We start from the raw sequence: 13332 nt of genomic DNA on the forward strand, positions 1-13332 counted from the left end.
AGCTTGTGCTCTAGGGAGTACAATATTACTCATGAATCGTTTTGGTAAGTGCGTTCAAAGCTTTTCTCGGCCCTATAGGGAGGAGGAGAAGGAGAAGAGGAGGGCGGATGGTAGGGACGTTAACCAGAAAGAATGAATTCCGGTTGGCTACCCTGCACTAGGGAAGTGGAAAGGAGGATTAAAGGGGGAGGGTGGAAGAGAAGAGGAGATGAGAAAGTCGCAGTCCGTCAGTAAGGCTATAGTCTCTCTTAGAAAGCGAAGAAGTGCCTTGTAGGCTTTGATCGCAGATGACTTTTGCGGCCATGGTCCCAAGATCTTCCCTTCCGTTAAGGGGTGAGACCGTCCAGACGATACAATGCAGTACGCAGCGTATCGCGTTCAGTTGCAAAAAACAGGGTAATCCCAAAGGAGGTGCTTAATCGCTTCATCAACGCCACATCGTTCACAAGCAGGGCTGTCAGCCATCCCGATCAGGAAGGCGTATTTGTTTGTGAAAGCAACGCCAAGCCATAGGTGGCACAGTAACGTTGTTTCACGACGGGTTCCTAATGGGGAATACGCAGGCGCAGTCCGGGGTCCAACGCCTTGAGGCGACGGTTGGAGAACTCTCCGGTGTTCCACGCTGTATGTGTCAGCTCCACAGCCAAACAGCGCGAAGCCCGCTCGCTGCGTCGGCTCTCGTTAACGTAATTTAGACTAAAAGTCTGTCGTTATGGGCAGAATGGGCAGCGTCGTCCGTCTGGTTATTTCCTGCAGTGCCATAGTGTCGTGGCAACCACTGGTAGATGATGTCGTGGCCTTTGGATATTGCGGCGTGGTGCAGCGTGCGGGTCTCTGCAATTAGTTGTTCATTTGAGCCGTGGCGTAGTGCCGCTTGCATGCCTTGAAGCGCTACTTTGGAGTCAGTGAAAACTGACCATTCTTAAGAGAGTTCCTGGCTGATGTATTCGACTGCAGCTCGTAGAGCAGCTAGTTCCGCGGCAGTCGAAGAGGTGAGATGTGTAGTCTTCAACTTTATCAAGACGGACCTTGCCGGTACTACCACTGACCCCGCGGAGCTGGCTGATGTAACTGAGCCATCCGTATTCGCATGTATTCGGCGATTGCGCTTAGAGCGAAGGTGATCCAGTGTCATTTGTTGCAAGGCAAGCATTAGTACTCCAACTTTCTTCTTTACGCCAGGAATTGATAGGTGAATCTGCGGTTCATGTAGGCTCCATATGGGTTCGCACGGTCTTGAAGCAGGGGTGAACTGCGAGGGAAGGTGCTCACGGCTCTCTAGGGAACACATGAAATGCGAATAGCGTGCCTTTATTAGATGCATTGTTCTGACGAGTACTGATGGTAGTAGCGCGGCTTTGGACTTTGGCGGCAATACGGCGGGAATGAGGTTATCGAGATCCATGGGACAGCCACATGTGCCCTCACGCTGTAGTTCGCTGCTGCGCACTTGCTGATAAAGCTAACTCGCAGGCATTTTTTTTTTTCACTTTAGTCAATGCTCACCTGCTCCTCTTTACTTTCGGTCATTCACTTTCAGACTTTCAGAGTAAGCACGCTAGCAGGATGTCGGTCTCTTCAAAACGCCACTGTGTCTGACCCGACCACACATTAAAGGGCAGCGACAGGACGTTCAAAGCACTGCTTCCGGTCCGTCTTCGTGTGCTCCAATTTGTTTCGATGTGCTGCTGCATTGAACGTATTATTGCCACTTTGAAAAGGGTAACCACCTTTTCACGTGTTCGAACTGCGGTTGAAGACTCTCAAAAATTGTATGCGTTGCAAATTCGCAACTTTTTGGGGGTGCGTTAGAAGCGATGTTTTTGTGAGCACACATTTCGCGCCAAATATCATCGAAACCGGGGAGATTTCTCGTGTTTGCTATAGAGAATGCAGCAAACAGGGCCGTCCACATTTATTATGAACACGCATGAAGATGATCGTTCTCTTCAAGGCTCCATTGCGCAATTGGAACAAAGCCGCAGATGATGGGAGGCACCTCCTCTCTTTCTGCCTGCGTCATTTTGATGGGATGTGTCGGACGCTGACCTCCTGCTCGCACTACGTGTGGATGACCCCTGCATTATTGTGCAGACACAAGGATTGTTGCAGACCTAATTTTCAGTTCAGTTCAGTCGTTCAGTCGTGTCCGACTCTTCGTGACCCTATGGACCATGTCACGCTACGCTTTCCGGTCTCTCACTATCTTCCTAACATCACAGAACTTCATCTGCAGTGCCTCGAGGATGCCATCCAACCATCGCGTTCGCTGCCTACCCCTTCTCCGGCGACCCTCAACCTTTCCCAACATCAAATCTTTCTCTAGCGACTCCTCTCTTCTCATCAGATGACCAAAGCTGCCTGAGACTTAATTTTACACTGATTGTATCGAAAATTACTTTTAATTCTTTCTGCATCATTTGCGCCTTTGTTTAACAACACTTGCTTGCGTTTTGAGTGCGGCAATTTTCAACCACTGTAAATGTTTGCAAGATATTTTGTGCACGCTTAAAAAAAAAAAAAAACATTTCGTTTTAATTTCAGGTTAAAATTTGGTGAAATGCCTTTTTAGAGGCGGCTGACACCACTTTAGAGAAAAGCAAAATGAGTGTCACCAGAAAGGACAATGTATAAGCGTCAGCGCCGATTAAGTAGGGGAGCTTCCATCCAAATGCTCGATGGTAATCGCAATTTCTCGCAGGGATGGTGCGACGTGAGCTTCCACGGCTGCTCTCAAATTCCCACGCCAAACCTGGACGCCCTGGCCGCAGATGGCATCATACTTAACAGCTACTACACGCAGCCTGCCTGCACGCCTTCCAGGGCGGCTCTCATGACGGGGCTGTACCCAATACGCACAGGTACCCTTCATGCAAAAGTAATAACTGGGAAACTGGCCTGCGCGGCTGCATTGTAAGAAGAGAAAGAAAACCTCTGTACGTAGTTCAAGGTTGTGGTTCAAGACAAGCTAGCATTCCTTGAAAAATATTAGAACATATAATCTACTGCAATCTAATCTCCATTCTCGAATTTGACTCATTCTTCTGCCCCTCCCAACATGTTCTTCGTGAATGCTGCTCCTATGAAACCAGACTTCTTACTTTTACTCGTGAGATAGCCTCAGACATTGATTGTACTTTGCCCACTGACTGCATTTGTCTTGATTTCGCCAGGCATTTAATAAGGTTCCTAATAATCTACTCTTGCTAAAGGCAGAGTTCCTCAAGTAAGCGTGTAAATGTCTATCCCAGTATACTAAAATGAAACTTGTAGCAAAGCGCTCTCAGTCAACACCACCTAGACAACTGCAAGGCCTGTGCAAGCTTTTGTGACGTCATCGTCGTGAGACCATACTGAAAGTCGGCTTTACCCTATGCGGTTGTGTTTTATTTAATTCAACGCTGCTCTGGAGGTACCTCTGCAAATTTTTAGTACCAGCGATGGAGAGGGTTGTACGCGTGTTACCTGTGTTATCTAATATTGCCAGTCTATTGAAGTATATGAATAGTTTGACACAATCCACCTGGAATTTATTTCAATGGCAGAAATAAAGTTGCGAGGAAATTTTTACCCTCATTCAGAGTTAATTGAATAAACATTAAGACAGGTACAAAATTCATCTGAGTGCGCATTTATTGTTAGATGGAGAGATAAAGCTAAGAATGGTAGGCGGAGGTATTACTCAGAACGATGGCCTTGGCGACACTCGGTGTAGCTTGTCGGGAATGCGAGGCAGCTTTCACGGAAGTGCTGGTTACAAAGCTGTAACGTAAATATAAAAAAAAAAAGCTGCTTAAGCTAGGAGCAGCGATTGCCATGAGTATATTAACGCAGCGAGCAGCTAACTTGGCTTTAAACCAGTCATTTACTACGGCAACTACGATCACATGGTCACTAGCGAAATAAAATTGTTTCGATAAGAAACTAGTTTAGGTTGCAAAACAATTTTGTTCCGCACTCAAAATAAGGCGAATGCTACTCGATTATTAGTAGCTGTGCTGTCCGAATTGTGCGCTCGATATGGGCACGCCTACACTTTAATACGCTACGTTAAATCCTCCTCCTAAATCCAATAGTGGTGAATAGCAGCACGAGAATTAGGAAGCAAACAAGAACGCTTTCTTACCACAGTGCACTTACTCTGTAATAAGTTTTTCCACGGCACAGCCTTTGTCCACGCTACATCTTGAGCCGAGTCCGACGGAAACTTGTACACTTGCGCTGTGGATCCATTGGCATAGTTAGAGCGACAGTTTCGCGCACAACACCCAGACATTGTAGATACCTTGCTCGCAAGCGCCTATACAGCACGGATTAGGAACACAGCAAGCGCAGGCTAAAAACACGCACACTCAGGCCGAGTCGTTCCAGATCGCCTTGCTTGCGTACGCTTGTGCTCGGCGCCGCCGACCTATCCCCAGATCTCACTGTCGTGACGTAGGACTAGTGGAAAGAGGGACTTCCGCTGGCCTTGTCTTAGTATAGGGGGTGTTGTCTCAGTACGCAATAGCCAAAGACTGTGTCTCGTCGCCACCATGTTAAGAAAATTTTAAGTCTCTCGCAGGTGTGTGTGTGTGTGTATATATATATATATATATATATATATATATATATATATATATATATATATTGTGTGTGTGTGTGTGTGTGTGTGTGTGTGTGTGTGTGTGTGTGTGTGTGTGTGTATAATTCCCTTCCTGCATTCTATTATTAGACTACTTGCTGACTATTGCGTCCTTTATCGTACAATAACTACACCCTGTGACAACCTTCTTCTGGAGGACGACCCAAATAATAATCTTAACCGGTGTAACACATAGTTTGTGCTTCGTACTATGAACAAGTATAAGAAACTAAATATATCACGAATTTCAATTTCTAACAAAATATTAAAAGATTAAATTATGATAGTCCTCTAGCATGTTGATTCATATGAGTATCTGGGGCTCTACATAACCTGAAAACTATCTTGAAATACTAATGTTAACTACAATGATTACAATAGAAACCAAACACTTACCTACCTACGGCGAAATTTTCCTCAGTCTTCCTTGCATCGCAATCTTTCATACGTATTGCCTTAAAAGCAAATTTATGGCTCTAACCACGTATCATCCCACGTAAATCACAGCCATGACATTTTCACTCCTTGTTGTCGAACGAATGAACACTCTTTGTCAAAAGTTATCAGGTCACACTGTCGGCTCTTAGGCCATGTTACAGGGTGTTCACAGCACCTTCAAAACTCAAAATTCCTGTTGGGGGTAGCAGGAGGTTTGTTCTCATATCTAATAACCTTGGTTGTTACATTGCTGCTTTGAATGTTGAAGTACAAGGCTTAAATGCAGAACCTATGGCCTTGCAACTTTTGACCAACCCTGTACATTTTGATTACTTTTTACCCAAGACAACTGCCGAACAGAACCGGCTTCTCCAATCCATCGCATAAATTAAGGATGCATCGCTATTTAAACCCGATACTAGAAACGATTTTTTTTTGCATTTTATCAATTTTGTGTTTCTGCGCGTAGAACGCATTTCAAAAATTCTACTTGTCTGTTTTCTTTTTGTAACCTTTGCTATTCGTCTGCACTTGTTTGAAACTGTTTTGATGTTAACTACGACGTCCACTCCCTCTGTAAGAAAAGGAGCTGTTGTATAGGGAACTTGCATGAAGCGATGCATGATGGGTAATCCGCCATGATGATGTCGCTGGCAGCAGACGGCAGGCAGCGCAACCAGGCTGAATTCAGCAAGTGCCGTGTCGTTTTTGACGACCCACCGAGCAAACACGCGGCTTTTCGTGCACTACCCTTACGTGCTCTGGATGCGATATTCATAGTTTGCTGGTTCGGATCCCATCAGCGACGCGTTGTCTTTGCTTCTGCTTTGTATTTAACCATCTTTTTTCCTAAAATAATTTTAATACTATTTCAGGCCGACAGCAAATATTAAATGTTTTTCTTAGCCTCGCCGACTGTTGGCTTCTTTCATGTGTATTTCATGTGTAATATAACCAAGTAACCGAGCTTATTTATTTGTCTGCCTCTATCGTTAGGTATGGAAGGCCTCGCCGTAGACGTAGTGGAAGCATGGGGACTGCCACAAGATGTGCGCATTCTCCCTCAGCATCTACACAAACTCGGGTACGAGTCTCACCTCATTGGAAAGGTGAGCCAAGCTCTGAGGCGCGTCCTCATCGGAGCAAGACTAATCTTTTTTATCCTACAGCATTTGTGGCGTAGCACGTTTATGATGTCCTGCTTCTGTGACAGCCCCTGTTCGACTGTTACCCCTTTTGCTTTGCCTTAATATGTAATAATCTATCACTCTAAAAGGGGACGTTCAAAGTGTTTAGATCGGAGCGCTCCCCTGCAAGCGACAGGAATTTGAGCGCATTAAGGCATATTATTCGTAGTCCTTAGAGAATGTTATACAATGTTTCGAAGGGTTCTAGCAGTGCTACCAAATCTGCGGGACGCACGTAATAGTTAGTGAAGTGATTGTATGAATCGTAACCTCAATGGCATGCCAAAAAAAAAAAAAAGAAATGCACTCAAAGAAACAACACAATGACGTTCACACAGTGCAAATACTGCAAGTGGCTATTTAAGACTTCGCAAGTGTTCTAGCTTGCGTGTAATTATCAGAATGTAGGTAGCCCACAAGTGAGGAGAAGCATTTAAGTTGGAGCGATAGGCAAAGTTCTTGAGAGGCAGAAAGAAAAATTCAGTTACAGAGCGACAGACTAAGTTGTCAGAAAGGTTAGTATGTTATTTATATATTTTTTTACAGATACGTACTCGTTTCGTTAGAGAATATTTATATGGTTGTTATTAACAGACACTAAGGGGAGGAAGAATGCAAACGAGAGCACATAGCCAGAAATAATGTGAAAATAATAAGCAGCTGTTATGAACATAAGAATAAAACAAAATCTTCTATGCAAGAATAAAACATACAGTTGCAAAACATGTAAAACAGTGCGTACAAAAATACAGTGGAAGTATCATATATATTACATTCATCTGATACCACCTACGGCAGATAGAATTGTGCGGTGACACTATCTTCCCAGACAAAAGAAATTATTCTGAAGTGTTCGCGCAACTTGGCTTGGGGCTAACATTTCGGATTGTCTCACCTTGTGTTCTAATAGCGAAGTTGTTGTTATATATTACGCGCTCATTCCTGCATGATTGACTTCAGTGTTACGTAAAAAAAAGAAAAAAAGAAAAAACTGGACCCAGTCTAGACTCTTCCTTGTTTCTGGACCCAAAATGTTGTAGCTGCAGGCGCTTGTGACGAATTTTGCAGACCTCTATCGAGCATACTCTAACTTATATTTAAGAGCTCTTGCGAGCCGGTACCACAGTACGCACGCGTATTTTAGCAGCGGTCAAATGTGAGTAAGATAAGACAGTTCTTTTAGAGCTTTGTATACAAATATGAAGTTTCTGTAGAAAAAGTTAAATGGAGACACGCTTCAGCGTTTGTCATCCCAATTTAGCGTATTTGTTGAAGTTATTGTGAAAATGTGCCTCCTAGCTACTTCATTTCGCCAATATATTGTGCCATACATTTATTCAAGAAGTAGGAAGAGATTTCTTTGTTCGCAAATTGTACATGATGATATTTTAATATAGCACACGAGTGCGCTAGTAACCTAGTCAGACACACGTCAATCAGGTAGGAATAACTTGCTCCTCAAATTAGCCCTGTGCTAGGAGTTATGTTGAATTCGATTGAGCGTCTTTATATATTAATGCACCAATATGTGGTGGTTGGTTAGTGCAGAAGCAACGGTTCTGATCTTGATTGGTAGTGATCACTCCTCAATTGCCACGATTTCCAGGTGGCTCCACAGGAAGTTTTGTCGTTCGCATGGACGTTGTGTTAAGCGCATTCCTATGATTTTTATTTTGGATGGCGACTCAGATATTCTTGATGTGCAGGAAAGCTTTGTTGCGATGTTAAATAAGTGAGAATGCATAAACCTGTATAAAACGTCACTGTGCGCGTTTGTGCCCATAAGTGTGCGAATATGTGCACACAACAAAATAGTCTGAGTTGCTTAAACTGTTTAAATGCGGCAGAAGAGAGCCGCGTAGGGTAGTAAATACCCTCGATTGTGAAATCAAATCTGATACCTCAAATAAAGCGCACAGAATCCTTAAATGAGGGGCCATATTCTGAGCAACCAAATGATGGCAATTCCAAAATTATGTGACAAACAAGCTATTTGTTTTTATAAACAAAAAGCGCGTACAATATCCAACAGTCATTTAACCTTTAGTACAAATAAGCAAAGCATTAGTAATATTTTAGAAAACTGGGAGGATTCCTATACTAGTAGGACCTATCAATCACAAGCAGACACGTTGAGGCCCATCCACTCGCAGACACTGCCATTGGCGGACCCCGTGAAAAGCAGTGAGAAAGGCAAATCTCAATGCCGTCCTTTGTCCACACTGCGAGGGTGCTCTCTGACGGTGGGCTCCTGTCTGTCAGGGCCACAGAATGCTTGCCTATAGCTAAGCAAAGTGGTGCAGGTGAAACTTAAGGTTCTCAGCTTCGTAATTCAGGATACCAAAAGGGTGACTATACTTTCTGTGTGCAGTGGAACCTTGGCTATTACTCAGTAAATGTCACACCAACGTATCGCGGCTTCGACAGTTTTTACGGCTTCTACAATGGAGAAGAAGACTACTACTCCCACAGCATCACATACGTAAGTTCCTCAATGCGTTCTTTGCGATCGACGTTTACATAAACTATTCTATTGGCAATAAAGTGAAAAAAAAAGTAAACCCCACTTTTATTTCCGATATAGGAGGCCATGACTCAAACTATCATCTTCACCAACAGAGATTTGGCGTTAGTCCTATTTCTACGGTTACCAGCAGCAAACGTGCTTCTCCTATGCGTATACTGACATCATATTTCGTGTCTAGAAGTGCAGATAACTCTTCCGTGTATCGTAATTTGCAGCCAAAATAGCACGACTTAAAGCACGGCCACTAGAGCTTCAATATATGGCATGAGTATACTTTTTGTACCAATATTCGTGTATGTTGTCAATAACAAAATTATTCCAGCCGCATTATGTGCGGTTCTTTCACTATTCTACCCCTAGTAGAGTAAGTTAGTAATTATATAATTTGCATGAATGCATTTCGGATTTCAGAGCGTCATGATGACGGTAGCTTTTCAGCTTGTGGGATGTTTGCGACACACAAGAAGAGTGTTTTGGATAAGAGTGAGCCTTTTGTTTCACATCGCTGGTTGTTGCGAGCCAATCTCATGAAATAATTATGATGACGATTATGATATTCCCTGATGCGAAATTTGATAGCAGCTACTTAGCTTCTGCGGTGCGACCAGTATACGGCCCTGTAGACGGCGCGGACATGCATTGGTTACTCTAAATGATAAAGCAGTTGGTTACTACTATGGTCCTCTCGGCAGCGGCAATGATCTTCCGCCTCAGCGGCGCGAACTGCAGCTAGGATGAAATTGATTGACAGCGCAGACAGACAAAAACAAGAAAGAACGAAGTGACAGAGCAGAGCACTTCATTCTTTCCTCTGTTTATCTGTCTGCACTGTAAACCAATTTCAGTAATGCGTCCGCCAGCCTGTGAAAAGCGTTCTGCATCTAGGGTTCTCTCGGAGGCGGCGCCTGGCTTTTGCTTCGACGGCACGCACATCTGGATTCCAGCGTTGATATCCGAACGGTGGGATTGACCATGGTATTTTTCATCGGTTGCGTCGCTTATAATTCTGCCCGGAAGGCAACGCTGCCAGTGACGTAATCGGTGAGGACAACTATCGTGAAAACCATCGCATGCTGATAATTAGCGATCGGTGCTGAGCTCAATGGTTATTCCTACTCTTCTTTTTAGAAATCATTTTGAGCTCGTGACTCTTTTGCCGCAGTTACACCACCAGCGCCGACGGCGACGAGGCTCAACCATTGAACGGGCGTTTAAAAGCTGCGCTCTGAAATCGATCATAATTATAGTTGAGCAGCGCGCTGAATTGGCTCGTAATGAGCCCGAGAGATGGCGCTTGTGGCGCTCGAGGTAGATTTGGCACCGAAGTACTTTGCTTGCAGGTTACGAAAGGGGCCGCTCGCCTCACACCTTCTCATGGGCGAAGTTGTGTCGATGGGAGCTTCATACGATAAAGGGTGTTCCATTGTGGAATTAAACTATGTACAGAGCTCTCGAATCATGCGAAATGTGAAACTTCGCTTCATAGCGTGGCCAGTCCCAGTGGCCAGATTGCTTCGGTTACCAGATGGTCCGCCTGTCCCTGAGCCCCGCTGTCAGCTAACGGCATCGTCCTTGAATTTTATGTCCCTGCTACGTTCACATCCTGAGCAGAGATGAGCAGTTCATTCAAACACCATAAGTAGTGCGGCAGTCGTTTAATCTCCAAAGTTTATACACTCTCGGTTACCGGTATTTCACAGATTCTTGTCAATGTCTTATATATGCATTTGGTAAAAGTACTTGACCGAATATCTGCATGGCCTAAACGAGTGATGACCGAGAATAAACAGCGGTTAATTAGCTGACGGGGGAGGTGGTTTTGTTTATAGCGTTAAACGTCCAAAAGTGACTCAGGATATGAGGAAAGCTGTGCTAGAGGGCTTCGGGTAATTTTGATCACCTGGAGATGTCTGACGAGGAGTGATACAGTACACGCGTTTCGCTTGCAATAAAATGTGGGCACCGCGGTTGGAATCCCACCCGTGCCACAGGCCAGTAGAACGGCCACTACGGTGGGTTCGCAGAAGCTTGTAAGCAAGCAAGGAGTGCAGTGCTTGAAGTCTCAAAGTTTCGCTGCTTGTAGAATAATTTCCCCATCGCATCATGGCCCTAGCCATCCCGCTTAGACAATTTTAATATTTCATTGACTGAAAACGCACTAATCATCCAGCTAGCTTCGCCTTGCATGCCGGTGATATTGGCTGTTCTCGGTTGAAATTGAATCTAGCTAAACATATATATATATATATATATATATATATATATATATATATATATATATATATATATATATATATATATATATATATATATATATATATATATATATATATATATATATATATATTGTTACAGGAAACGTACGCAGCGGTAAACGCTATAGGGAACTGTTAGATGCCCATACCACCAGAACGAACCCAGCTTAGCCTGAGCGTCGTCTTCTTCACAATACCACACCAGCGCGTCGTCGTCATCTCGATACTGCGCACCATAACAATATATTGCCGCATAGAAGACGACGCCAAAGATGACGACTGGGACCACAAGCGCGAGCCTAGAAAAGATGGAGTCTTGCGTTAAGCTTCCTTGGAATGACTTGGCAGACACTTTTGCGTGAACTGATCGACGAGACAGTGCGCTGCGCCTGCTTGAAGTGCGCGGCCAGAAGCCGATGAGAGCGTGGCTATGTTTGCGGTTGACATGTCTTACCTTTTTCGCCGTGCCGATCCTGATATGTGTAAGCCAAGGAAGCTACGGCACCGCATGCACGGTGTCAAAGAGCAGGTGTTTGCCGACTTGGTACGCAACCCGCCTAAAATCGTGAGTGAGTTCGTTAAGGACGCTACAGATATAGAGCTAGCCCCCCAGACCGGTGCCGCCAGTACAACCGACCCGTCAACTGTGCTCCGACGAATGCGGCGGCCCTGACTGCAACCGATAAGACCACTCTTCGAGACCTCATTAGAGAAATTGTCCTTGAGGAGCTGCAGTGAAATACGGCTACGGAGCCTCAGTCATCAGAGGCCCTCATAGAAGCTGTGAAGAATAAAATTCGGTACTCCCTATCACTGTCTGCGCCATGCAACGAGTCTCACCCCGTCGACAACGCGGCAGTCATTTCCGAACCATACCAACTCCACAACCGTTCAGCTACACGGCCGACATTCCTGCACCTTACCTCTAGCCGCAACCCGAGAGCTCTGCCGCAGTCCTTCGTCGCCCGCCTCCAGACCACGCCCCACCGAGCTCACCGAACCGTCAGGAGACGCGATTCTGCCAGAGGCCTCAGTGGGCGTCTTCCAGGCGCTATCAACCACGCCGAACTGACAAGTGGCGCAGTTATGATAGCCGACCATTTTTTCTCTACTGCGCACAACCTGGCCATGTGTATCGGTGCTGCCACTACCGCGAAGAGGGGCAGGCCTTTCCGCCTGCTTCTGCTCGCCACCACTTCAAAACCGACACTACCCAAATCGAAGACAACCCTCCGGTCAGCCAGGAATAAATGAATAATTGTCGCCACTGACTATGTAACCCACTACGTGGACATCAAGGCTCTGCCAAGGGGTACCGCCACCGAAGCAGCTCGGTTTCTCGTTAAGAACATTGTCCTGAGGCATGGTGCTCTGGCACTCATTATAACTGGCCGAGAAACTTCATTGGCGGCCGAATTGCTGGAGACCGTTTTCCGCCTCAGTGGTACCACTCAACGTAAAACTACAGCCTATCACCCTCAAACCAATCTGCTGACGGAACGCCTCAATAAGACCATCGCAGACATACTTTGCATGTACGTCGACGTGAATCACAAGAATTGGGACGAAATTCTTCCCTATGTTCGCCTACAATCATCATCATCATCATCATCATCATCAGCCTGACTATACCCACTGCAGGGCGAAGGCCCCTCCCATATTTCTCCACGTAACCCGGTTCTGTGCTAGTTGCATCCACTTGACCCCTGCGAACTTCTTAATCTCATCCGCCCACCTAACTTTCTGTCGCCCCCTGCTACGCTTTCCTTCCCTTGGAATCCAGTTTGTTACCCTCAGCGACCATCGGTTATCCTCTCTTCGCACTGCATGTCCTGTCCATGTCCATTTCTTCTTAATTTCCACAAGAAGGTCGGCAACTTGAGTTATTTCTCTGACCCACTGTGCATGCTTCCTATCTCTTAATGTTACCCCTACCATTTTTCGTTCCATAGCCCTCTGGGTTGTCCTCAACTTAAGTAGAACTCTCTTGGTTAGCCTCCACGTTTCAACCCCACAGGTGAGTACAGGCAATACGCCTACAATAGGCATCGCCTACAATACGGCCAGCCAAGACACCGCTCGCATGTCACCATTCAGCCTCCTTCACGGGCGACCACTAAAAAAACTATGCTGGATGCAACGTTGCTCCCGAACGCCGACACCGATGATCTCGATCAGGACGCCAATGAATTCGCTCAGCGTGCAGAGGAAGCTCGCCAACTAGCGCGTGTGCGGATCAAAAATCAGCAGGAGCATGATGCACGACGCTATAATCCTAGACACCGACATGTAATGCACGAA

At 45.4% G+C, this 13332-nt stretch overlaps 1 protein-coding gene across 1 annotated transcript in view; it reads left to right on the plus strand.

Annotated features, from left to right (window-relative positions):
* Positions 1–13332, plus strand: part of LOC146198061 (arylsulfatase B-like) — a 41160-nt gene that overhangs the window by 2195 nt on the left and 25633 nt on the right. The window contains exons 2-4 of the mRNA XM_084592558.1: positions 2702–2861; positions 6059–6171; positions 8621–8731. Coding sequence (XP_084448684.1) covers positions 2702–2861; positions 6059–6171; positions 8621–8731 — 384 coding nt within the window. The remainder of the gene's footprint in view (positions 1–2701; positions 2862–6058; positions 6172–8620; positions 8732–13332) is intronic.

This window comes from Amblyomma maculatum, chromosome 2 (assembly GCF_055883805.1).
Source record: "Amblyomma maculatum isolate TAMU_Amacu chromosome 2, ASM5588380v1, whole genome shotgun sequence".
NCBI classification, from domain to species: Eukaryota; Metazoa; Arthropoda; class Arachnida; order Ixodida; family Ixodidae; genus Amblyomma; species Amblyomma maculatum.